Source organism: Garra rufa, chromosome 8, assembly GCF_049309525.1.
Source record: "Garra rufa chromosome 8, GarRuf1.0, whole genome shotgun sequence".
Lineage (NCBI taxonomy): Eukaryota > Metazoa > Chordata > Actinopteri > Cypriniformes > Cyprinidae > Garra > Garra rufa.
The window spans coordinates 7,212,670-7,239,450 of NC_133368.1; the positions used below are offsets into that span (position 1 = coordinate 7,212,670).

Here is a 26,781-nt window from a genome sequence, read left to right on the forward strand (position 1 = left end):
TCATTATGACTTAAGTCATAATTTCAGCATTTTATATATATTTTATATATTTTTATACTTAAAAATTTTTAATTATGAGATAAAAAGTCGAAATTCATTTCGACTTTATCTCATAATTTTGATTTTTATAAGTCAGAATTTTGACTTTTTAAGTCATAATTAAAAAATGATAGGTCATAATTTCAACATTTTATCTCGTAATTATGACTATCTCATAATTTGAACTTTTTAAATCATAAATTCGACTTTTGCAAGTCATTATTTAGATTTTTTAATCTTGTGATTATGACTTTTAGGCCTGGTTTCACAGACAGGGCTTAGACTAAGCCAGGATTAGGCCATAGTTTAATTAGGACATATAAGTAATTTTTATAAATATGCTTAGAAAAACATTACCGAACAAAAACATTACAGGTGTGCATATTGAGACAAAACAAAAGCACTAATATATATTAAAAAGATCAGTGAGTGCAATTTTATTTCAGTTGGGTGGGGTAAGTCATAATTTTGACTTTTTGTCTTGTAATTATGACTTATGTCATAATTTTGATTTAAGGCATGATTATTTTCTTACGTGGCGGAAATGGGCTTCCATATGTCTCTTTCAAAGCCACATCAGTTTAAACTTCTGATATAGGGTTTTCTGAGCCCACTTATCTGAAGCATGCACAAAGAAAATGGCTGTCACACGGCATGTGAGTACTAAACTAAGTTCTCTTTCATGTCTTATTGCACTTAAACTGTCAAATACACACAAGTTTATTTTAAAAACACAGGAGTAACAAAGACAGTTAGTTATGGCTGTGAAGGTAAACAGCTGGGAAAGAAATGGCATGTTTAGATTAGATCTGTGTGGCAGCAGTGTAATATACAGTTAATAAATCAATAAATCCATTGCTCTCTTGTCTCCTCTAAGGCCGGGACTCTAAATAGTGTTCTGTGCTCATATGTGCAGCCAATGACAGAACAGTTAGCATGCTTTGCTCAAACTTTTAATTTGCTTAATCTTTAATTTGATATTATTAAAGTGCACTTTTTACTCTTTGTAAGTACACTTAAGTGGAATTTTATTTAATTTAATAGCTGCAATTACTGTATTTTTTAGTTTAACACTAAACTTACAGTGCTTACAGTGGCAAGCAAAATCCCAGATTTCTCCACGTCCTATCAGCTTCCCAAGCAAAGCTGTTGCAATAATCCATTGTTATTTTAAGTCAGTAGGAAGATAATGATTAAAAGGAGTAATGCTGATGAAAAACGGCATGTTGCATAACTGTGTCAAAGGTCATAAAATGGGGAGTAGAGTTTAGAGTTTAGCTAGAGGAATTTAGCTAACACTGTAAACAGAGTGACAGCCCAAATAGTATTTTAAGGAAAGACAAAGAAGAGGAAGGAAAGAAAAGAGTGAAAACAATGGTGAAGACTAATAGATGTAAGAAACTGTCTACATTTAAAGAGAAACCTTTGGACCCAGAAAGGCCTGGAAGAATAGAGATCCTAGATGTAAACTGCAGTCCTTCATTGTTGCTGAATATTGCTCTTGCACTCCAAGTAAGTATTTATTTATTTATATTTCGTATCTCTTTTGCAAGTTAATAAAGTGGTATACATAGTAGAGTACAATAAAAGCACGCACTTTAACTCACATCTTTATTGATGTTAAAACCTATTTTTTTTGTTTCGTAATTTAAGAATATACTTTCATATTTAACAAATGCTGAAATCTTACCTAATGAACTACATAAATGTAGTTCTCAAGAGCTAACATTGAACACAACAAAAATGTAAAGTCTGTTTTGTCCTTTGTCTCACTCTCAATGCAGCATGTGTTGGTACTGTCTTCTCTGTGTGCGTTGGTTGTGGATACACTCATTCAGGAAGCAGACAAAGACAGAATAGTGGCCTACGTGCTTTTTTACTCAGGTATATCTACACTACTGCAGAGCTGGATTGGATCACGGTAAGATTACATTTAGCCTGTTGCTTTCTGTGTAAGATGATATAGCTGTACTAAAGCATCTATAGGGTTAAGTCCAATGTTTCCTCTGTTTAGTTTGCCATTGATCCTGGCTCCATCTTTGGACTTTCTGATCCCTGCCCTGGCCCTGCTTTCTGCTCAGACACGTGAGAATAGCAAAATTAAAATGAAGCCAAAGACAATCTAATATTCTACCCAACTGAACATACTAATAAACCCAATGAAACCATTTGCAGAAAAAAAAGTGATTTGTGCTGGTTGTATTGTGTGTTAGGGACTGCTGTGGCCTGCAGGGGGCAGTGCACTGAACCAGAGGAGCCTGTGGCCCCAGCACACCCAATAAGAGAGGTAGAGCACAGTGCTGTCCGTGGTGCTGAACATTCAGACCACCCTCCATTGTCACATTGTTCTACAGTAGCGCATAGTAACATCAGATCCCATGCCAAAAAAGCATGGCCTATTTATTTATTTTTTTATTTATTTTTATTTTTTTGATTATCTGAGTTTTTGCAGATAACTAAAACCTTTTAAAACATTTCTGTAACTTGAAATAAAATAAATATTAACTGGAGTAAAATATTTATTTATTTATTTACCAAAGTTACTATATATAAATAAAACCATTTAAAACATTTCTGTTACTTAAATTATCTATCTATCTATCTATCTATCTATCTATCTATCTATCTATCTATCTATCTATCTATCTATCTATCTATCTATCTATCTATCTATCTATCTATCTATCTATCTATCTATCTATCTATCTATCTATCTAAAGTTTTTATAGATAACTAAAACCATTTAAAACATTTCTGTTACTTGAAATAAAATAAATGTTACCTGAAATAAAATATTTATTTATATATGTATTTTTGTATTTCAGGTTTTTAAAAGTAACTAAAAATGTGTTACTTGAAATAAAATACATGTTAACTAAAATAAAATCATTCGATTTTTTCAGCTTGTTGCCAAGGTAAAATTTCTAATTTTTTTACTGAAGACATAAAATAACTCAAGCTAAATAAACTAAACTAATAAACAAATTAACATAGACAAAAGAAATAATAAAAATGACAAAACACATCAAAATGATTAAAACTTTAACTAAAATTAAAGTAAAAAAAATAAATAAAAAAATAAAATTTAATTCAAAATATTGTCAGAAACTATAATTATATATAAATGATACTAAAATTAATAAAAATATTTATTGAGCACCATATTAGAACTTCTGAAGGATCATGTGACACTGAAGACTGAGAAATGATGCTGAAAATTCAGCTTTGATCACAGGAATAAATTACATTTTAAAAATATATTAAATATATATTTAATATTTATATATTATATTAATAGTTAATAAGTATCATCTTGATTTCTTTGTAAGTCAGTGCCTGTTTCAAAGTTTTATTATACTTATTATAATTGGAATATATTTTGTGTGTGTGTGCAGTTGAGAGGCATGGCTGTGGTTGCAGGTATAGTGCAGCTTGCTGTGGGTTTGACTGGTCTGGGTGGCTTTGCACTGGGACGTTGTGGACCATTAGTTCTGGCTCCTCTTCTCTGCATTCTGGGTTTTTCCATCTACAGAGAGGCAGCACTGTTTTGTTCAGACCACTGGGGCATGGCCGCACTGTAAGGACACACTTTCTTGAAGTCTTCCATATTGTGTACTCTCCAGGACAAAATAGCAGTTTATAACATTAGTAATTTCTAATATTTTTATTGAGCAATTGAAGAATATAGAAACACAGAAAAAGTGTTTATTTTGCACTAAGTTGTCAACTACAGTCAAGCCCGAAATTATTCATACCCCTGGCAAATTCTGACTTAAAGTTACTTTTATTCAACCAGCAAGTTTTTTTTTTATTAGAAACGACACAGACATCTCTCAGAAGATAATAAGACAATGTACAAGAGGTATCATTATGAAAAAAAATTATTACTCATCTTTTATTTACATTTGAACAAAAAGTGGCATGTCCAAAATTATTCATACCCTTCTGAATAATCAATAGAAAAGCCTTTATTGGCTATTACAGCAATCAACCGCTTCCTATAATTGCTGACCAGCTTTTTGCATGTCTCCACTGGTATTTTTGCCCATTCATCTTTAGCCATGAGCTCCAACTCTTTCAGGTTGGAGGGTCTCCTTGCCATCACCCTGATCTTTAGCTCCCTCCACAGATTCTCAATTGGATTTAAGTCAGGACTCTGGCTGGGCCACTGCAAAACGTTAATGTTTTTGTCTGCTAACCATTTCTTCACCACTTTTGCTGTGTGTTTTGGGTCATTGTTGTGCTGAAATGTCCACTGGTGCCCAAGACCGAGTTTCTCTGCAGACTGCCTGATGTTGTTGTTGAGAATTTTGATGTATTGCTCCTTTTTCATGGTGCTGTTTACTGTGATTAGGTTCCCACCACCATGTTTGACAGTATGGATGGTGTTCTTAGGGTTGAAGGCTTCTCCTTTTTTACGGCAAATGAAGGCTACATCATTGTGGCAAAAACAATTCAATTTTCGTTTCATCTGACCATAAAACAGAAGACCAGAAGTCTTCTTCTTTGTCCAGATGAGCATTTGCAAAAGCCAAGCAGGCTTTTGTGTGCCTTATCTGGAGAAGTGGTGTCCTCCTTGGTCTGTGTCTGTGGAACCCAGCGGTGTGCAGTGTCCGTTGGACTGTCTGCCTTGAGATGTTGCCACCAGCAGAGCCCAGATTCATCAGGATGGCCTTGGTGGTGATCCTTGGATACCTTTTTACCTCTCTCACTATCCTCCTGGCCAGCACAGGTGTCACTTTTGGCTTCCGACCACGTCCTCTGAGATTTTTCAAAGTGCGGAACGTCTTGTTTTTTTTTTTATAATACTTTGCACTGTAGCCACTGGAACTTCAAAACATTTAGATATGGTCTTATAGCCCTTCCCACAATGCGCAGCCGCAGGTCCTCAGTGAGCTCCTTTGTCTTAGCCATGACTGTCCACAAACCAACAGCAGAGAGCTTGTGTTTTTCACCTGTTGAGTTGATTAAAAACAGCTGTTCCCAATGAATCAGGCTAATTAGGATGCTTTAGAACAGCTTGGACTATTTGGAATGGTATAGAACTTTGGATTTTCCCATAGACTGTAACAGTTTGCAAAGGGTATGAATAATTTTGGACATGTCACTTTTTGTAAATAAAAGCTGAGAAATATTTTTTTCCGCAATGATGCCTCTTGTACATCGTCTTATTATCTTTTGGGAGAAGCCTGTGTCATTTCTGGTCAAAAAAAACCTTGCTGGTTGAATAAAAGTAACTTTAAGTCAGAATTTGCCAGGGGTATGAATCATTTTGGCTTGACTTTTAAACAAATAGCACTAAATACAAATTTCTTTCTTTTTATTTTTTTGCAGGGCCATTGTTCTTCTGGTGGTCCTGTCTCAGCATCTGCCCTCCTTTTTACGTCTGTCTGTGTTCTCCATCTGCAGGAAACTCTCTGTGAGTCACATTAAGGGATTTTGTTTAAATTAAGGCTGGAGTACACTATAAAACTGAACTGATTTTAAAACACTAGGCATGATACACTTGCTGTCTTTCTTTCTAAATGTTTATAGAGTGAAACTGGGCTCTCACTTGCACAGAAACATGTGCCTCCTTGCTAGGAGAGAATTTGAAATAAGATGCTTGAATCAGCTTTGATCTCCTCTGACTGGATGGAATTGTAAAAAAGTGTAAAGCTAAAAAAGTCTGTACCTATCATAAACTACACGATTTTCTGTGAAGTCTGTCAAATTAATTTTCATTCGTCCAGACTGGAAAAGTTGTGAATAGTCTATTCCAGTCATTAGATTGATTTTGAATGCCATTTCTGCAAGCGTTTCTTCACTTTTTAAAGTTGTGTGACTTTCCACAAAAAAAAAAAGTTTACTTTTACTTCCAAAACTAGTCTAACACAGACACCTTCAGTCATGATTTATGGGATTTCCTGTGTTGCACTGGTAGTCGAGCTCTTTTACAGCTTTTAACCTGCAGTACATTAGATCAGTGTTTTGTCTGTAAGAAGATTATATCATTGATCTTGGCAAAGTTTCCCAACGAAGATGTGCCTTGTGTTACAGTGATCTTTGGCTAAAATGTTCTTAATTTAATATGAGGTTGCATGTTGTCAAAGGTTATGGGAAACAGTTTAAAGCTTTTTATGAGTGATCGTAAGCTCGCATTGGAATCTCGCTTTTGGGAAATCCTTATTGGTTTTTCTCTGCTGTGTGAAACTAGACAGTGCCTGACTGTCTAGTTATTATTCTCATCCATCTAAGTCTGTGTGAGGGCGTTTGTGTGCAGCTTAACATGTATGAATTGCATTTTACAATTTTATTACTATTTAAAAGCATTTATTAAAGTTAATGTATAAATATAAATGTTAAAATGTATCAGTATATGTAAAAATGAACATTAACCAAGAACAATGCTTGTTTTCTTTTTTTTTAAGGCTGGAATACACTACCAGTCAAAAGATTTTTAATGTTTTTAAAGTTTCTTCTGCTCACCAAGCCTGCATTTATTTGATCCAAAATACAGCAGAAACGGTTAAACTTTGAAATATTTTTACTATTTAAAATAACTGTTTTCTATTTGAATATTTTTTTAAATGTAATCTATTCATGTGATTTCAAAACTGAATTTTAAGCATCAGTACTCCAGTCACATGATCCTTCAGAAATCATTCTAATATTCTGATTTGCTGCTCAAAAACATTTATTATTATTATTATGTTGAAAACAGCTGAGTAGAAGTTCAGAAAAACAGCATTTTTTCTGAAACTGTTTTAAATATCGATAATAATAACAATAATAATGTTTTTTAAAGAGCAAATCAGCATATTCGAATGATTTCTGACACTAAAGACTGGAGTAATGAAGCTGAAAATTTAGCTTTAATCACTGGAATAAAGAAAATTTTATTCAAATAAAAAAAGCAGTTACTTTAAATAGTAAAAATATTTCACAGTAATTCTACTTTTGCTGTATTTTGGATTAAATGCAGGCTTGGTAAACAGAAGACAATTCTTTAAAAACATTAAAAACCCTAAAACTTTTGACTGGTAGTGTAAAATTATTGTTCAAATGTTGTTGTTTTTTTAAGGAAATTAATCATTTAATTCAACAAGGATGCATTAAATTGATCAAAATCAATTTGATGGTAAAGACATTTGTAATGTTTTCACAACTGTTTTCAAGATTAATAATAAGCATATAAGAATGATTTCTGAAGGATCATGTGACACTGAAGACTGTATCATTTTGTGGCCATATCAGGGAAATATATTAGAATGGAAAACAGTTATTTTAAATTGTTATAATATTTCACTATTTTACTGTCTTTATCACTTTTTTTTTTAATCCCAAACATATATTGCAGTTTTAAAATGAGGCAAATGTGGCATCTGCTAATACATGACCTTTTTTTAAAATGACCTTTTCCAATTACTTTTCACCATCTGGTCTTTTTGTATAATGACATTTATGTAATAATGGGCTCAAATACTTTTGGGTGACTGTATGTAAGGTCCTTTTTAGGTCCACACTGAATAACAGATTTATTGTTCCTGCTCTTTGTGCCCGTCCTGTGTAGGTACTTCTATCTTTGATGGTAACGTGGGGTGTTTGTGCTGTACTTGTGCACTGGGGAGATGTCCACCTTACTTCTGTCACCCAGATGCTCTCAACAAAAAGAAATACCACCTTCATTCAGTCCAGGAACAATCCAAACTCATCTGACTTTGTCTTTTCTAATGACTCTATACCCTGGCTGGACTTCCCTCTTCCCGGTAATCTGAAAGATCTGTTTTCTGTTCAAAATATAACTTTTTCCTTAGATGTTTTTGTTGAGCTTTATGTTTCTTGTGTACTTTCAGCCTCAGCACTCCCCCTGCTGTCTGGAAGAAGCATTGCAGCAGGAGTGGCAGCAGGCCTGTCTGCCAGCATTAGCTCTCTGGCTGTGTACGTGGTGGCAGCTCGGCTCCTGAAGGCTCCTGTGCCCCCAGCACATGCCTGTAACAGGGGCCTGTGTGTGGATGGACTGGGAAGTGTGCTGTCTGGCCTGATGGGGGCACCAGTAGGACTGTGCAGCAGTGTGCCGAACACATGTGTTATTGGGCTCAGCCAGGTAAGAGACTGCATTGATGCTTTCAGAGCAGCATTGTAACTTTTTTTATGTTTATTGTAACATCTCTTTATGATGTTTCTCTCTGCCTCTCAGTCTGGGTCCCGGAGCACAGTGCAGCTCGCTGGGGTGTTCTTGTTAATTCTGGGTGTGTCTCCTCAATTAGCTCAGATGCTCTGCTCAGTCCCTCTGGCCATCCATGGTGATTATCATTTTATATTTTTACGCTTTACTTTTCCCTATTCATTTTATGATACACTACTGGTCAAAAGTTTGAAACAATTAAGATTGTTTTAATGAAAGAAGTCTGTTGGGCTTACCAAGCTTGCATGTATTTAATAAAAAAAATACAGTAAAATCAATATTGTTGTGAAATATTATTACAAATTGTAAGTTTTCTTTTCTATTTTAATATATTTTGAAATGTAATTTATTCTTGTGATCAGAGCTGAATCTTCAGCATCATTACTCCAGTTTTCAGTGTCACATGATCCTTCAGAAATGTGACCCTGGACCACAAAACATAAGTAGCATGGGTGTATTTGTAGCAATAGCCAATGTATGGGTCAAAATTATTGATTTTTCTTTTATGCCAAAAATCATTAGGATATTAAGTAAATATCATGTTCCATGAAGATATTTAGTAAATTTCTTACTTTAAATATATCAAAACGTAATTTTTGATTAGTAATATGCATTGCTAAGAACTTCATTTGGACAACTTTAAATGCGATTTTCTCAATATTTAGATTTTGGTGCACCCGCCGATTAGAGATTTTCAACACTAGTATCTCCAAATATTGTCCTATCCTAACAAACCACCTATCAACGGAAAGCTTATTCATTCAGCTTTTAGATTTAAAAATAATTGACCCTTTGTCATAATTGACCCTGGTTTTGTGGTCCATGGTCATAAATCATTCTAATATGCTGATTTGCTGCATAAGAAACATTTATTATTATTATCAATGTTGAAAACAGTTGCACTGCTGAATATTTTTGTGGTTTTGTGGTCAAAAGTTTGGGTTCAAAAAAAATTATAATAACAATAGTAAATAATAATACATTTCGATTTCAAATAAATGCTGGTCTTTTGGATCATCTGTTCATCAAAAATTGTAAAAAACAAAAACAAAAAAAAACAAAAAAAAAGGCAGAAAAAACAGTATTAATAATTGAGTATCCATAATAGTAATAGTGCTAAAAATTCAGCTTTGCATCACAGGAATAAATTACAATTTAAAATATATTCAAATAGAAAACCTTTACTTTAAATTATAGTAATATTTCACAGTTTTACAGTTTTTACTGTATTTTTAATTAAATAAATGCAGCCTTGGTGACAATAAGAAACTTTTTTTCTCTAAATTTTGACCGGTAGTGTACTTTCCATCTAAGTAACTCATACCTCTATATCTCTTCTTTCTTGACTGTATACACAAATCCACACATGAGTGTGAACATTTAAGTTTTATCAGGTCAATCTGTAGTTATGGTTTCATCCAAATGAGCTTGTTAAGACTATGCTGTTATAGTCATAAATGAAATGTTTGTGTGTGCTCTTGTTCTCTCAGGTGCTGTGCTCGCCGTGACCTACACACTTGCCGTTGCAACGGGCATAACTTATTTCCAACATGCAGATGTTGACTCAGGACGCAACATTTTTAACATCGGCTTCACAGTGTTCATGTCATTAGCTCTGCCACGCTGGTTCAGACTTCATTCTAGTTTTATACAAACAGGTATGGCATAATGCAACCGCTTCATTACAGAACATTATGTACATCATTTGGACATGAGTTTACTTCACTGAATGAATTTTCATCTTCTTGTGTTCAGGTGTACCCAGTGTGGATGTTTTTCTCCAGTCTCTTGTAACCTTACCTGTTTTCTTTGTGGGGGTTTTGGCTTTTCTTCTAGAGCACACTGTTTCAGGTAAAACAAGACAGAATACAGTGAATACTGCTCACCACCAAGGCTGCAAAATTAAAATTCTATAAGTTTTCTATTTTAATGTATTTTAACATTTAATTATTCCTGTGATTCAAAGCTGAATTTCCAGCATCATTACTCCAGTCTTCAGTGTCACATGATCCTTCAGAAATCATTCTAATATGCTGATTTGCTGTTCAAGAAACATTTCTATTTTTTTTAAATGATGAAAGTTGTACAGCTTCATATTTTCATCCGAAAATAAAGCTCTGAATGAATGTCTGTGATTTTTGGCTATTAGGGACTTTGCCTGAAAGGGGTCTTGTGCGACATGAAGGCACAAAGAAGATTCTGTCTCTCGCCGATGAGCAGCAGGGATACAGCCGTAGTCCAGACACAGTGTATGACCCTCCTCCACCTGTGATGAAAGTGCTGGACCTGAGCGGCTTGAGAACCGTCCCGTTCTGTGCCTGCAGAAGCCCACCTGTTGAAGAGGTGGTAGTGACAGAACCAGAGATGTCTAGTTTATTACCTGACAAGGGTGCTGGTGTTAGCAGTGGCTGAATTTTTGGGATACAGTCTATAGTTTATTTTAGGTTTTTGTATTTAACTTTTAGTAAGGTTTTTATAAATTGTATTATGTTTATAAGTGGTACAGTTTTGTATTAATGCAGTGGTTCTCAACCTTTTTGACTTAAGGGTCCACCATTAATTGCTATAATTTTAATTTGAACAAAGCTATTTATTAGGTCAACTTAAGTTAGATTGTTTTAGTTTGTTAATAATATTACTATTAATAATAATTATTAATAGTAATATATGCATTTGAGGCCCCCTTGTGGGTCCCAGTCCTCTGGTAGAGAACTCACTGGATAGAGTGCAACAGTCGGGTTCCGGAAGTGAATTCAGCATTCATTTTCTCTATAGAGGAATTGATTCTTAAAATAACTTAAAAAGACCTTTAAAAGACTAGTTCATCCAAAAATGTAAATTAGACCCTCAAGCCGTCCTAGGTGTATATGACTTTATTCTTCCGGACAAAAACAATCAGAGTTTTAATAAAAAATGTCCAAGCTTTATAATGGCAGTGTGTGGGTGTTTCTGTTCAATAGTCCAAAAAAGCACATCCATCCATAATAAAAAGTGCCTCACACAGCTCAGGGGGTGAATGAAGGCCTCCTGTAGTGAATCAATGCATTTTTGTAAGAAAAATATCTATATTTAAAACGTTATTCCATTCTGGGCGGATGACATAGGGAGTATGCATCACGCAAAGGAAGCAAAGTTTCCTTACTTTAGCAAAGGAAAACCAGTCTCCTCTTGGCTTATATTGAAATCCTCAGACATTTTATTCTTTAAAAATACTGGTTTTGTACTTCTAATTCATGACCGGCGTTTTGTTTTGTTATCTCCTCTGTGCTTCCAAGTTTGTAATTTCTTACTGTCTCCTGCGCTACACTGGGAGGGCTTGAGTTTTTATAATGGTTTAAATATGGATATTTTTCATACAAAAATGCATTGATATGCTACAAGAGGCCTTTATTCACCCCCCAGAGCCATGTGAGCCACTTTTTATTATGGATAAATGCACTTTCTGGGACTTCTTTTGGACTGTTGAATGAAAACACCCACCACCGCTGTTATAAAGCTTGGAAGAGCCAGGACATTTTTTTTAATAGAACTCCAACTGGATTCATCTGAAAGAAGAAAGTCATATACACCTAGGATGCCTTGAGGGTGAGTAAATCATGGGCCAATTGTAATTTTTGGGTGAACTAACCCTTTAAAGAAGACCTGTTATGAGCTCTGAGTAGGGGTCAGCTGATTATTGGCCTGGCCGATTATCAACACTGATATTAAGCATTTTTATGGTTATCGGTCATTACAAAACTGATTTGCCGATAAAATAATTAGAAGAAGTTTTTGTCAGAGACCTTGTTATAAATTTTTATTTAATTAACACCAGACATATACAGTAGTCAGCATTTGAAGTGGATCAAAACCTTTCATCAAATTTGTCCTAAAACCAAAAAGAATACCTGTCCTTGTCTTAGGACAACCTTGATTAACTTTTTTGATCCACTTCAAATGTTGACTGCTAATTATCTTTTTTAAAATCTTGTTTATCTGTCTACTTGATCTGTAATAATCGGTATCGGCATCAGCCCTGAAAAACAGATATCGGTCAACCTCTATCTTCGAGCTTCTTAAATGGTTGTTATATGCGTTTTTTTAGCATTTATAGTGGAAAAACTACATTACCCATGATACCATGCAGACATGTCCACCAATGAGAGAGCAAATGCACAAATTACAGCAAAAGAGCTTGCAGAAAACTTCCACCACATGAATCACTGCAAAAAACAATCAAGTCGGTCTATGTACTCTCAAAATACTTATTTATATCCATATTAACATTTAAATAAATTTAAAATATATTATTTTCATAGCCATTTAAAAGCCATTTTTCATTTTACTAATGATTTTAATTAATTCGCAATGCTTCGTGGGATTGTAGTTCTTTCTTTTTCTGAATCCAGTACATAGTCTTGTACCTTTGTCCTTACGTCCAATTTTCAAATACCTTTTGTGCTTCGAATAAAGTTTGTGATTCACCTCATAGTTTTCTTTTAAATCCCTACTGAAAAAATGAATGGAAAAATACTTCTGGAACCAACACCACTGAAAAAGTGTCTAAGCACAGAGAGAAATTTAGTCAATAGGCTAAAGAAAGACAAAGGCAGATATTTCCATAATTTTTAATTCTGAAAAATAGATCTTTAAATAGTTTTACAAATATTATATAATTTCTGACATCTTTAAGTAAAATGTAAATAATGCCACAAAACAGATAAATACAGTAAGTTGTATGGGAAACTGAGTATTACTGCATAAAGCACACACAAGGACTACATAAACTGGCATAAACATTGCTACACATTGCACAGAGTAAACTCTTAACTTGTTCGAATGAAGCCTTCATAAAAGTACTCGACACCCTTATGTATGCTAGATGGAGAAATACAGTGTACAATGTGACCATTAAATACTTGATTACGTTTACAGTGAGAAACATGTAACTGACCATACGAATGCTATTATGAACCGCTCTGTGATGTTTCAAAGGCCTTAACCCAGTTGTAAAGTACGTTTCTATGGGTGTGTTTGTGTGTACTCTCATTTCTTTTCTAACAGAACTTCCTCCTCCGACTCGAACCTTATCAGGCCACGTTGGTCTGCTTGAGTCACGGCATACCTGAGTTTAAAGCAAATTCATCCCTACAGCTATAACGATATGTTTAGTCAACGTGTATGTGTGTGTGTATAAGAGGAAAAAGACTGAATAAGAGATATCCGAACGGAAGTGTGTGCGTCTTGATATACTTGTGATAATGTTCCAGTGTAGGCAGTAAAGAAAACCCATCTGAAAGTGTTAAATATGGGTTCAGAAGAATTTAATCATGTCCAATGTCCTCAAATAAGGCTCGACCCACAGAATAGCATCCTTGCTAGTCTATTCAGGGTCATAAACGATTCAGGACTTTTCATACTTCGTCTTCTCTTAGATCCTTGCAAAACCTCGATTTCATCTGTCATTGTCCTTCATGCTCCAGGGATGGAAGTGCGTTGGATCTAGCACGTGAGTCCCAACCCAGTGCAGGAGTGAGGAATACCAGTGTATCCCCACAGCCTGATGTCCAACTGTCCCTCCCCAGCTATAAAGTACCCTGAGTGGGCCGAAAGCCCAGTGAGCCAGCCACTGCTGGTCCACGGCCGCGTAGCAGGAGGAAACGACCCCATTGACCACCACCGTGCCGTGGCGAGTGAGCGGCGCAAAAACCCCTTTGTCCTCCTGTATTTGGATCCTAGTGACCCGGGACAGATGTCCCTGCTGCTGTCCTGCTCCTCGTGTGGACACCACACACTGACCTGGCAGCACATCGCTAGCAAATACAGACTTCAGCTCTGCACTCGCCACAGGCCCTGAGCAGTTTCCTTCAGACACAAACAAAAGATGGGCCGCCGTCAAGCTCAGTTTAGCACCCGAGTCTGTCTCGAAGACATAGAACTGCTTTTTTGCGGAAGGATCACGGTCGAGGAAGACGAGGACTTCGCTGTAGATGAGCGGCCCACTTCCGTCGCTCTCCGACGAAGCGAGTACTTTGTCTCCAGGCTGTAAGCTGTCCATAGTCTTCACGCTTCCATCCTCAACGGTGACAAGAGCCGACGCGGGAAAACAACCACCGGTTTTCGCAGCCACAGAGTGCTCTGAAAAAGAAACAGAGAGAATATGATGACAAATGAACTATGATGTGAACAGTAGCCTAAAACAATTCCAAAGGTTGTGTGTTTATTAAAGCTTAAGCTTGAAAGGTTCAAATGGCTTCTCAAGATTAATCTTCAATCTTTAAAACACACACACCCAAGCACAAACACCCATAAACACCCATAAAAATCCAATCAAACTGAAAGTCGCGGTGGCAAAATCACCTGGCGTGTACAGGCAAACATTTTAAGCGCCATCCTTCAAGCTAATTCGTTTTTTCGCACGACTCCAGTCAGCAGGTAAAAATGCAATAAAAGCTAATAAATAACCACTTGATTTAATCTCGGCTCCCTATAGAGTACAAGTGACGGGTTTGGAGCGACGTATGCGCTACAAAAACCGGAATAAGTCTCAAGTCTCCGTTGAGTCCTACACAAATATTTGGGAAAGGTAAGTACCAAGGCCAGGTGATAAGACAGGCTGAGATAAGAGATCTGAGAAAAGGGGACAACAGAGTTGCCGTCTGGAAAACAAAGGAGTTGGTTAATCATCTCACGGCACTTTAGCAGCCAGACCTACTTCTTAAGGCACATTCTCTCTCTCTTTTATACACACATAGATATGCATGTCTATATGTATGTGTGTGCAGTGCATGAGCGTAAAAACTCAACTCTAAATTTAAGTTTTGTTTATGTTTGAGTTTTCTTCTCTGGTAAACTGTATCTTTCTTATTTTTATATCGAACTAGGTGCCTAAAGAAGCTAGCTGAAGAACACACCTATGGAGGACTTTGATAAAGCAGAAGTAGACAACAGGTCTTGCTTGTGTTTGCATGCTCTATCAGAAAGATAACAAAAGGGCCTCAAATATGTCCACACACGGTCTCATTCCTCTCTAGAAGTGGCGAAATACTCTACAATTCTAGTAGTCAGACCCATTCTAGATCTACAGATCTGCACTGCCTTTGCAGGAAGATCTGGTGAATTCCGAGGAACTGATTGAAGTAAAGTAAGTTAACAAGTCACAGAGTTTTATTGGTAGCTAGGTGATAAGATAAACAAATTATCCAAAACATTTGTAACCCTGGAGTACAAAACCAGTCATAAGGGTCAATTTTTTTTATTATTATTTGAAAATCTGGAATCTACAATGTATTTTTGGCATTACGTATGACTGGTTTTGTGGTCCAGGGTCACATTTGCAGAAATAAGTACAAGTAGTTTTGTTGGCAGAGTTTAAAAAAAAATGTAGGATATGTGTTAAATGAAATTATTTCAAACCATCTTCAATGAGAATGCAAACGTCGGTAATTGGTAATTTTTAGCATCCAAGAAAATTCAAATGCAGGTCAAGAAGACTGTTAGAGAGGCAGTAAAACACTAAATGGGTGCACTTTTACTTTCCTGCTTGTCTGGCCAATAATTTGGTCTCTGGTGACTCAGGTAGAGGCAGGTGTTTAAGGTTTAATGATGTGGTCTGTTACCTGTTGTTACCTTCATCCCAGGTCTAGCACTTATCTCACCCAAGTTAATGAGAAATGACCATCTTCACCACAATAGGACACACCTGATTTAACTGCACACTGAACGCATGTGAACCTTTAAGTCTGAAGTCTCTTTAAACATCAGAGATTGCACTGGACACTTTTTACCAACACTCATACATCCACATAAAATTCCAATTTTAGCCATTTGGATGGAAAGCACTAATAAAATGGAACCTTTCAAATGCAGAAAAGGTTCTTAATAGTGGGAAACAGTTCTTTAGATGTTCTTCAAAATGATTCTTTTAAGAACTGTTCACTGAAAGGTTCTCTAAGGAACCAAAAACTACAAAAACACCCATTTGGAGCCTTTCTTTTTAAGAATGTATGTAGTCTTAGACCTACCTGACTTGACGCTGCAGTGGATGTAAGATTTGGACTCATAGTAGACCCAGTCGAATCCGGCCTCCACCGCTAGACGTGCCAACATGCCATATTTATTGCGGTCTCGATCAGAGGTGGTGATATCGACAGCTCTTCCTTCGTAATGCAGCGAATCTTCAAAGTGATTGCCGTCTTCATCCCAACCCTCGGTCACCCTGAGCTTCACCCCGGGCCACATGTTCATCACAGAGATAGCCAGGGAGTTCAGCTTATCTTTACAGCGCTGTGAACGCAACAAGGAAAGATGTTTAGACCTGGGTTACACACGTGGAAGATGATGGCCTGCATTTACTGGAATTTTGCAAGAAATACGCAAACAAGACAAGTTATAACTCCAAAGGGCAAAACAGACACACATACACACACAAAAACTTACATCACAGGGCAAGACATAAGACAGAATTCATACAAGTGACACTGAATTCTGTTGTTGTGGTATAAAATAAAAACACATTATCTGGAGATCTGCAAATGGTATTTTAAGGAGTCCAGAGTGACGTTTTAGAAATTAGTATTTAACTTCTCTTTGTTTACCTTGTTTTGCGTCTTCCACTGTACACATTCCAACAATTAGCCTAGTTTGCTTTCCTAAATAAATTATCACTTATTCCTATACTTACTAATTAAAATAGTTTTATAATCCCAGTTTTTCCACATTAACATGCCAATATGTCGTAGTTTTTGTTTTTAACCCAGGCACCTCTCTTTAATGCCTTTAGAGTTTGTTTTCAAAAGCGCCCATGTAAAACATTACATAATGACAAATTATTGAATCATGAGGAGAACTGAGCGACGCTTGAACCCACAAATATATACTGACTTATTTTTACCATCCCACAGGTATTTTTTCAATGACCAAAAGGTACAAAATGTGTCCAGAATGTAGAGTGATTCACTTTTACTCATTTAACCTAACCACATTCACCACCATTTAGAAATACACAAGACAAATTTGCTTTTAACAGCAAATTCATATTTCGGCATGGAAACAAGGGTTCATTGCCAATGCGCAAATATACTGTAACAAACCACAATTTCAGGCAATATCGGTTTCATTATTTGGAACGGAAGTCAGAGTCATAAGTTCAGGTTCATGAGTCATTTATGATTTATTTATATATTGTTTAAATAAACCACACATTAAATGGAAAGTTGACTTATTTTGAAGCCATTTCCGTTTATGACTAATAAGTCAAAACGTTAGTTTTAGAGTTAACATAAACGTTTGGATTCTTGACGTTGAAAATTATAAGTTGTTTTAGATGATTTATTTTTGTTGGTAACGCACTAGGCCTACATTAAAAGATATATGGTTTAGAAAACAAAATAAGCACTGTTATTTAGATCCACTGCGTAAAAGCGAGTTATGAAAACATGAAAACATGAGCATATTTAAAAGTATTTGACAGGTCTTAGATTTTCCTTGAATGAGAAACCTGTAAGTTCCACAGAGAAAAATCAGAACAACTTAATATTCTCTAGTCATTTAGTAAACAATTTGCTTTTTGCTTGAAAGAGTTCAGAAATCAATGATCCGAAGGGCTTGCAACGTAACGTCAATAACTTCTTTAAATCTCCAAAGAACAACACAGCCAAACTCAAGAACCCAAACTTATGCCTTTTAAAAACACAAGACTCTCTACTGAACCCGAAAGTCATCGACGGAGCTTTATTATTAAGCGATTTTAGGAGACAAACCGCTGTCAGCAATCAATTCCTCTGAAAGCTGTGAAGATCGATGAGAGCGCGTCGGTGGGACTGAGCAAAGGGCACACCGCAGAGCAACAGGTCTAATGTGCTCGCAATCGAATCAGAGCCATTGAGTGTGTTTCTAATGGGCAGATAATTGAATTCATTCGTGCTGCATTATCCAAGTGTCGCTCACCTGCGTCATGAGTCGATCCGCACCTGTGTTCTCCTCATCTTTGAAGATGATATCGGGGTTGTAGTTCGGTGTGAGCTCTTTAAAGCGCTCCGAGGTCCTGGTGATCTTGCCCTCGTGTCTCCCACTGGCTCCCAGTGTCTTTTCGGCTACATTTGGACTAAACTGCTTGTAATTAAGGGGTGTCAGTTTCTTTGGAGGCCGCCTTTTCCCATGTCCCCTCCCCGGCCCACAGCCCTCGTTAACAGGTGCGAAAATCAGGGCGCAGCCGACGAGGAGCCCAAACACCACGGGGAGACGCATTCCACCCCAACCCGCCGGGCACTCCGACGCGGAGTGGTACGGTGGCACAGCTCGCCGTTCAATGAGAAACTACCCCCCGGAAGATCCTTATTCCCCCCCCACGGGGTAAAAGATGGGGAGGACAAAACCTCTACTTCTTTATCACCCTTATCCTCGTCATCGTCCGTGCGTAAAAGTCGCTTTACGCAGAGGCTGTCATGGAGAGACGCCGGAGAAAAGATCCAGTGATACCAAGTGTTCAGTGCCCATAGAATGCGAAACGCTGGTCTCTCGAGAAAATCACCGAAATGAGAGCGAGCAGGCAAGTCCATTTATTTATCTAACAGATTCTAGGAGAGAGAGATATACAGGGTGACTCCGACGCACACAGGGAGAGAGCTGTCAGACTCGGAGAGACTTCCGCGGCTGCTGTCTTTGAATGAGCACGTCCTTTGGCGCACGTCAAGTGATCTGAGTTGCCGGCGAACTGAGACCGCACCCTGCCAGTTTTTTGCCCCTCTCTATCCCTGCCTGCCACTCCTCCCCATGGGTCACATTGGGTGCGTCGTATACCCACCGGCTCCCTTTAACGCTTCACAGCGCCTGGCTGGGCAAACACAAGTCTCGGGGAAGAACTGTGGACTCAGACTCTCCCATTCATAGATCCACAAATAGAGAACGAGCCTGGCCTCTCCTCAAACAATCGTGAGCGACTCTTGCCCTCCCCTACCTGTTTGTAACATTGATACGGTTAAGGATACACACTAGACCCTGGCGCGTTCCTTTGAATGATTGATCGTTTATTGATCAGAAGACATCCGTTTTTTTAGACCGTTCCTTTTTGGTGACAGGTGTAACGACGTTGCTTATGAGTCAAAGAGGAGTGAATATCAAGGTTATTTTGTCCTGATCTATAACGTTATGCAATATTATAGAAAAGTAAAATTGCTGTCTAAAAACAGGAAAAAAGAATTTGGGCGTTGTTTGCAACTTTGCTTTAGTATATATATATATATATATATATATATATATATATATATATATATTTGAAAACACTTATTTGTGACCCTGGAGCACAAAACCAGTCCAAAGGGTCCATTTTTTAATTGGGATTTATACATCATCTTATATATGACAGCTAAATAATCTAAATAAGCTTTCTGTTGATGTATGGTGTGTTAGGATAGGACAATATTTGGCAGAAATACAACTATTTGAAAATATGCAATCTGAGGGTGCAAAAAAGTCAAAATAGTGAGAATTTGCCTTTAAAGTTGTTCAAATTAAGTTCTTAGCAATACATATTACTAATTAAAAAATAGGTTTGGATATATTTACAGTAGGAAACTTACAAAATATCTTTATGGAACATGATCTTTACTTAATATCCTAATGATTTGGCATGAAATCGATAATTTTGACCCATACACTGGTTTTGTGGTCCAGGGTCACATTTGTCCAGCCAGATCAAATCCAGTGTGGTGTAACAAATACGAAGGGAGCCATTTTGGTGTTGTGTGATCCCTTAGACCAGGGTTCCCCAAATCTTACCCTGGAGGTCCAATGTGCTGCAGAGTTTAGCTCCAACCCTGATCACACTCACCTACCTGTTATTCTCTAATGATCCTGAAGACCTTGATTAGCATGCTCAGGTGTGTTTGATTAGGGTAAGAGCTAAACTCTGCAGGAAAATGGATCTCGAGGTCTGGATTTGGTGATCCCTGCCATAGACCGTCAAGTGTCAGGTCATTAAAAAAAAACTCAGATTAGTAGATTTAAAAAATATTTCTCATTTGTGTTATTTTGGGCATCATTATCTGCATTGGCTGTCATGAGGAAACATTATAGCTTATGGACAAGACAAGCATTGTGAAAATTCACAAAAATGTTTTGTATATTACAGCCTCTTGGTTCCATTCACATCAGTTGCTCAATGGATCTTATTTGTATCAGATATTAAGAGACAGAGCTCCAGTGTGTGCAGGCCTGCACTGAGGTAAAAGGCCAGTGGTGGGACCTGCATGAGGGGTTCACTGTTCTAATTGAAGATGAAGCTGGTAAAGACGCTGGTACCGTATAGCTTGGAAGACTGTTACACAGGAGCAGCTCTATTCTACGGCACTGAGAGAAGACGCTCCACTTACACAAGTCATGACTGTGTGGAGGTAGCCAGCGGTCAGCACCTTAAGAACAGATATATCCACCACACTCGAACTCTGTTCACTTTCTCTTTAAATGAGGGAAAGGAAACAGACCCAAGTCTTCCAAATTAGCTCCGCAAATATTTGCCGGAAAGGGGCTAGTGGTTTTGTGCCCATTTCAAAAGCAAATTTAACAGACATGGTGTTTGGTGTTGATTTATTTTTTTATTATTTTTGTCTGTAAATATCAAAGTATTTTAGGTTTGGGGGTTGGCATGTCCTCATTTGGAACAAGGAGTAAAAGAGAGTAATTGAGCAGATGAGGAAAACACTGTCACTCTTTCAATCAAACTCACTCTCACTTTGACCATTTGCTACAGGTCAGTGTGAAACTGTACTCATCTCTCATTCGTACCATCATAGCCCATTGTTCCTCTAATCAGTCATTAAATAATTAAATCTCTCTCTATTTCTTACCTGTTGGTTGTTTAAAAGTCTTTTAAATGCTATTTATATTAAAAGTTTTAAAAAGTTTTTTTTATTTTTTATTTTTACCTTAACTAGACCTACCAATGCATTCTCCAAACTGTAGGATCACAGGGAATGCCACAGATGGATGACCAGTCCATCAACGTGTTACCTATTGGCATTTTTGGCTATCCAATTCACCTACATCTCTTTAGATAGGGGCAAACTGGAGCATCAAGAGTCAACCAATGCGAACACAGCGAGAAACTCCCCACAGAAAGGCCTAATTTCTCTGCCGGGAGTCCCAGGCTGTTTGGCGACAGTGCTACCCACTTAGCCACCGTGCCGCCCTCTATCTGGATCATTAATCTAAATTTATTCTTAATATGAAACAAGCACTTCATGAGTTACAGTCACTGGAGTCTGGAAGAACTTTTGCCAAACTCTCGGCTAAACGGACTGGTGACTTCCACTAGTTCACCTTTCTCCTCATAGGAAGCAGGTATGTTTGAGCAATACCAGCGTGCATAAATGGAATGCAGCGGATGAGCTTGTTTTCAAATTTTTGCATCTTGACTCTGGAGATCACAGAGACACAATTACAGAGCGTGTGGATCCCACTGAGCATGTCCTCTTCCCTTTGATGGGCGTAAATAAAGACATGGCTCCTTGCAGGCCTGCCTATTGAACTTGGCTGTTGACAATGCCTCAGAAGTGGTCAGATCCAGTCAGAAATCCCTTCTGCCCTCAAGAAAAGAGCCCACGTCCTTAAAGGCAACACAGCAGCGGCTGTTCCCCGTCAACCGGGTGATGGCAGTGGTTCAGACGCCAACCCAGGCTCTTTTAGCGAGAGTCCATTGATGTAGCAGAGTTATTAATTTGCCTGTGAAATAAGAGGACACCCGGGCCAAAACAGAGGGAGATGGGTGCCTTTCAAATAATGCCAGCCAGGGAGCCTTTCATCTGCTGTCAGTGGGGTGAGTGAACTGGGTCTGCTGGGCTCTCACATGGGCACCAGGGCTACCCACGGAACTAACCAACAAAGGGTGTGCAAGAGAGACAGGGAGAGTGGCTGCCGAGGGGGAGGAGGAGAAAGAGAGAGAGAGAGAGAAAGAGCATGGGCAACTTGGTGTTTCTCCACTATTAACTGGTAAACAACTCTGTTTTTAGTTGTTTTCGTTCTTCGGAATGGCGTTCTTGTGGATTGTGGTGGGAATCGGTGTTCTGTGAGCCGCTCTTTCACTCCCTCAAGGTAATAGCAGCTTTTTTTTCCCTCACCGCTTCCTGCTGTCCCTAACAGCCTCAGGGGAAAGAGGGGCAGCACCCTCAAACTGCATGATAAACCTCATAGGATCTTAACAGCCTCCATACTCTGCTAATTCAGTGGAAGCCAAAGGCAATTTCACAATTAAACACTCTGCAACAATTGTACTTTTAGGTGTAAAACAGCTTGTCACAAGGGCAGTACCCTGTTTATTTAGCATAGTGAGGCCTTTCCAGAAAACAGCCTCTGGTCTCCTTTCCCAAACCCTCTGCCCTAAACAGTGCATATTAGTACCTTATGCCGAGTTCAGACTGCACGATTTTCAAAGCAATCGCGTCACAGATGTTTTCACACTGCATGACTATCTGGGTAGCATTCCGTCACTGCTGTGTTCACACTGCACGATGGATCGGCGACAGGGGTTTCACACTGCATGACTTTACAATAGGAAGAATCGCCGACAACTTTGTCCCGGTCCGCAAACTACGTCTCACAACCAAACACATGCGAGAAGTGACATGGAAACAACGCAAGGTCAGGCGTGCAAGTTCTCACGTGAGACTGGGATTATTATAAAAAAAATGGTAGCCCACAAGAAGCTTGTCATACAAAATTTTTTATAATATTTTTTTATAATAATTTATAAAAGTTGTCGGCGATTCTTCCTATTGTAAAGTCATGCAGTGTGAAACCCCCTGTCGCCGATCCGTCCTGCAGTGTGAACACAGCAGCGACGGAATGCTACCCCAGATAGTCATGCAGTGTGAAAAGATCTGTGACACGATTGCTTTGAAAATCGTGCAGTCTGAACTCGGTATAACTTGCCTCTAGACACTAGTTGCCAAGTAAGACCTTGATTAACTAGTTCAGGTGTGTTTAATTAGAGTTAGAGCGAAACTCTCCAGGACTGAGTTTGGAGACCCCTACCTTGAGAGTATTGTTAAGGTACTACCATGCACCTTTTAGGGTTAAATAAGGTACCAACAAGTTCCTCTGAGTGTACTGCCTCAGTTACAAACAATTTGTGAAAGGTGTGTCCCAAAAAAAACATATGGAAGCTGCTTAATCATTTAGAGAAGAACTTAGTAAGCAGGAAGTGGCACAATATTTTAAACTAAAGTTAATAGGGGTAAAGGTACATTTAGTTTTAATTAAGATATTAGCCTAATATTTCACCTACCTGACTGGAAATGATAAGAACAAACACAAATGTTGTCAGGATTCTTACACTGGAAATCCTGGTTCAGTTTGGCCATCCACAAACGTCTCAGACTGTCTGTTCCTCAGACAGTTTTTTGCACTCTTCTCCTTGATTTGTTATCATTTTCATCATATAGTACTCCAAATGTTTTTCCCAGTTGGACCAATTAGTACAGCATGACAATAATTGACCATTTTCAGCAGCAATAATCAGCAAAATTGTTTACGCTCAGTGCTCAGTGCTGCCAATATGGCCGATTGATGACGAGCTGTGAAAACACTCTATACTAAATTACATGTTGTGTAGTTTATGTGGAACTACTACCTCATTTGGGACACAACCTCAACTAAGGGCACCTGAATCCCAGCTTCAATTCTGAAGTCTCTGGAGGCCTCTGTTTTGATTGGACTAGAGACAGAAGATGTCACTGAATTCATTCATGCATGCAGAGAGCTGTGCAGCGTCAATGTCCAATTACTCCATTTTCTCCACATGCAGTGGAGCACGAGGAGTGGTTGGGGCAGTCACAGCTGGAGCAAGCAGGGAAAAAATAATACCAGAGATGTATAAAAGCAGAGGCTAAAAGCAGCCTGAGCTAGCCGCCTGCTAAAAAAACAAAGCACTGCCCAGGGGACAAGCACAGGGTCGGGCAGTGTGGACCGGACTCGCCACAGCCGCGTCTCCACACGTTAGTGCTCCTGCCAAATGGCTGTAATTGAGGCCTAAAGTCAAGAGCCCTGAATAACTCAATGCATCAATAGCAGCCTGTGGGACCTCCCCCCTCTATGTTTCTCTTTACCTTCATAACCGTCCTGAAACCGCCTCTTTTTTTTTTTCCACGGATGAGCTGAAACCACACTCACCTCCATGGCTTTGGTGACCTTTACACTTGGCTAAATATATAGGATGATGAGATGAAAGGTGAGTTTCAGTGTTTCAGTTTTTAGAATAACTTTCGTTATTTAACTGATGCAGTATGTTTTGAAGTCTAACTCATATGTTGTGCTCATTCCTGCACCAGAAATTAGTTTAAGATGTTGCTCTGATTGCGGCCTATCCTAAAAGAACCCAAAAGAAGACAAAGCTGTTTGTGATTCACAGGGATACTGATAACAATATACTTAGCGATCATTATGATGATGATGTCCAGTGTTGTTTTGCGTAACCGATAGCTATGGAGGGATCCATGCTAATGGCAGCGTTTAAAATGAAGTAGGGCACATGCTGCACATTTCTGCCTGTTTATTGGTTCTACTGGGTTCTTCTCTCAGGCTTCAGAGGCCTGGGCTGCTTTTTTCCTGCACGCATGCCACAGCTGTGGTCACTGTGGTGATGTTTCACTGCTCAGAATGGATTCACCAGCTCAAAAACGTTCTTATTATATTTATATTTTACTATACCGCTGCTGCCCTTGCCAGCTGTGTACTGGCTAACAGCCTGTTTCCTTTAAATAGGCTGTGACAATATGATTAAACAGCTAAAATGAAGGTAAACATCAACATTCAGTGCCCAGTATTGACATAGAGCCCACAAGCAAAAACGGCTGGATTTTAGGCCTCAATTTTTGCTGAGAGGCAAGACCGAGGTAAAAGGCGAGAGTACAAATGAGTCTCAGTGAGTGGGAAGTTGAGTTTGATATTATGTCAGAAGCTGTCAAGCTTGTTTAATTGTCTTCACAAGTGTTTTTGCACTTTTAAGTGATCATTCGAGCAGCCTAAGGCTGGACTGATCTTCATGACACTTATGGATCTATTACCAGGTGTAGAAAAAAAAATTAAAGACCAAAGGTAAGCGATGAAGAAAAACAGCACGATGGATCGGCGACAGGGGGTTTCACACTGCATGACTTTACAATAGGAAGAATCGCCGACAACTTTGTCCCGGTCCGCAAACTACGTCTCACAACCAAACACATGCGAGAAGTGACATGGAAACAACGCGAGGTCAGGCGTGCAAGTTCTCACGTGAGACTGGGATTATTATAAAAAAAATGGTAGCCCACAAGAAGCTTGTCATACAAATTGCATGTGCACTCATTTGTGTTGCGCAATAACGCAAGGGAGAATGGTTGCGTTATCCCTTGCAATAACGCAAGGGAGAATGGTGAAGAAAAGACAGAACAGATCCTGCGTGTCCATGTTGTACGGGTTTGTCTCGTGATCTTCTGTGGGATGCCGCTGTCACCCCGGCTGTGGCGAGCTGCTGTGGTGCTGCTGCAAGCTTCAAAGACTGCAGGCCTGCCCGCAGCCCTAATTAGAGGGTGCTTGCTTGGAGCTGGGGACAAGCTAGCGGAAAGTGTGCGCAAGTGCACACACTACGCTTCAGTAGCAGCAGGCTGACATGGATGAAGGGAGGGATAGCATCTTACTCTCATCTATCCCACAGTACTCTCTCTCTCTCTTTCTGTCTGTTTGTATCTCTCTCTGTCAATCCACGACCCAGGCCTGGAAGGAAACCATTAGTGTGTTGTAGCTAGGGTGTCTGGGCCTCCTGACTGTATATTTCTCTAGGCCCCTCACCTTTTTTAAGACAAACTTGGATGGAGATGTGGTCTGGTGGACGGTGCACATGTTCTGACATGTGGCGCTTATATGCGGATGATGCAAGTTTGAGTAACTTTCTGATTCTACCAAAAATGTTACAAAATTGTTTATCAGGATTTTTCTCATTGAAGTTTTCATATTCTTTTCCCTGTATCTAAATACCATGTTTCGGTTTTATTTAGTTTACCCTAATTTTGAACAAAATAACCTAAACAACGTTTTTAAGGGTGCAATATGTAATTGGTATAAGATGTAAAGTAAATTAATTAAAGGCACAGTATGTAATTGTTGCCGCTAGAGGGCGCATATTCAAAACAAAAAAGAAACAAAGGTGTAGTTCGATGACACCGTGATTGAGTGTGGAATCATGGGAGTTGTCATCTTCATCCCCACAGCTGATGCAATCCGACGGGACTCGGGCATAAATCATGTAAAGTGTTGTGAAAAAGTGTTGGCCCCCTTCACAACATGCAGTTTTTGAATGGAGTTTTTTTATTATTAAGGGAAAACAAAGTGTTTGCCCCCTAAACTTAATAACTGGTTGGGCCACCCTCAGCAGCAACAACTGCAATCAAGCTTTTGCGATAACTTGCAATGAGTCTGTTACAGTGCTGTGCAGGAATTTTTGCCCATTGTTGTAATTCAGCCACATTAGAGGGTTTTCGAGCATGAACCATCTTTTTAAGGTCATGCCACAGCATCTCAATAGGATTCAGGTCAGAACTTTGACTATAGGCCACTCCAAAGTCTTC

General features: G+C 38.5%; 2 protein-coding genes across 2 annotated transcripts; one reads left to right on the plus strand and one right to left on the minus strand.

Moving 5' to 3' along the window:
- Positions 1–1,330: 1,330 nt before the first annotated feature.
- Positions 1,331–12,666, plus strand: slc23a3 (solute carrier family 23 member 3). Its single transcript, XM_073845863.1, has 12 exons — positions 1,331–1,551; positions 1,824–1,960; positions 2,054–2,124; positions 2,253–2,326; positions 3,435–3,616; positions 5,374–5,458; positions 7,592–7,787; positions 7,875–8,125; positions 8,219–8,324; positions 9,697–9,864; positions 9,962–10,057; positions 10,356–12,666. Exons 1-12 carry the CDS (start codon positions 1,414–1,416, stop codon positions 10,616–10,618), a joined length of 1,767 nt encoding a protein of 588 aa, XP_073701964.1. The 5' UTR covers positions 1,331–1,413; the 3' UTR covers positions 10,619–12,666.
- A 131-nt stretch (positions 12,667–12,797) lies between these two features.
- Positions 12,798–19,250, minus strand: ihha (Indian hedgehog signaling molecule a). Its single transcript, XM_073845864.1, has 3 exons — positions 18,134–19,250; positions 16,210–16,471; positions 12,798–14,323 (listed from the first exon to the last, which is right to left on the minus strand). The coding sequence occupies exons 1-3, from the start codon at positions 18,431–18,433 to the stop codon at positions 13,641–13,643; spliced, it is 1,245 nt and encodes a 414-aa protein (XP_073701965.1). The 5' UTR covers positions 18,434–19,250; the 3' UTR covers positions 12,798–13,640.
- Positions 19,251–26,781: the final 7,531 nt, after the last annotated feature.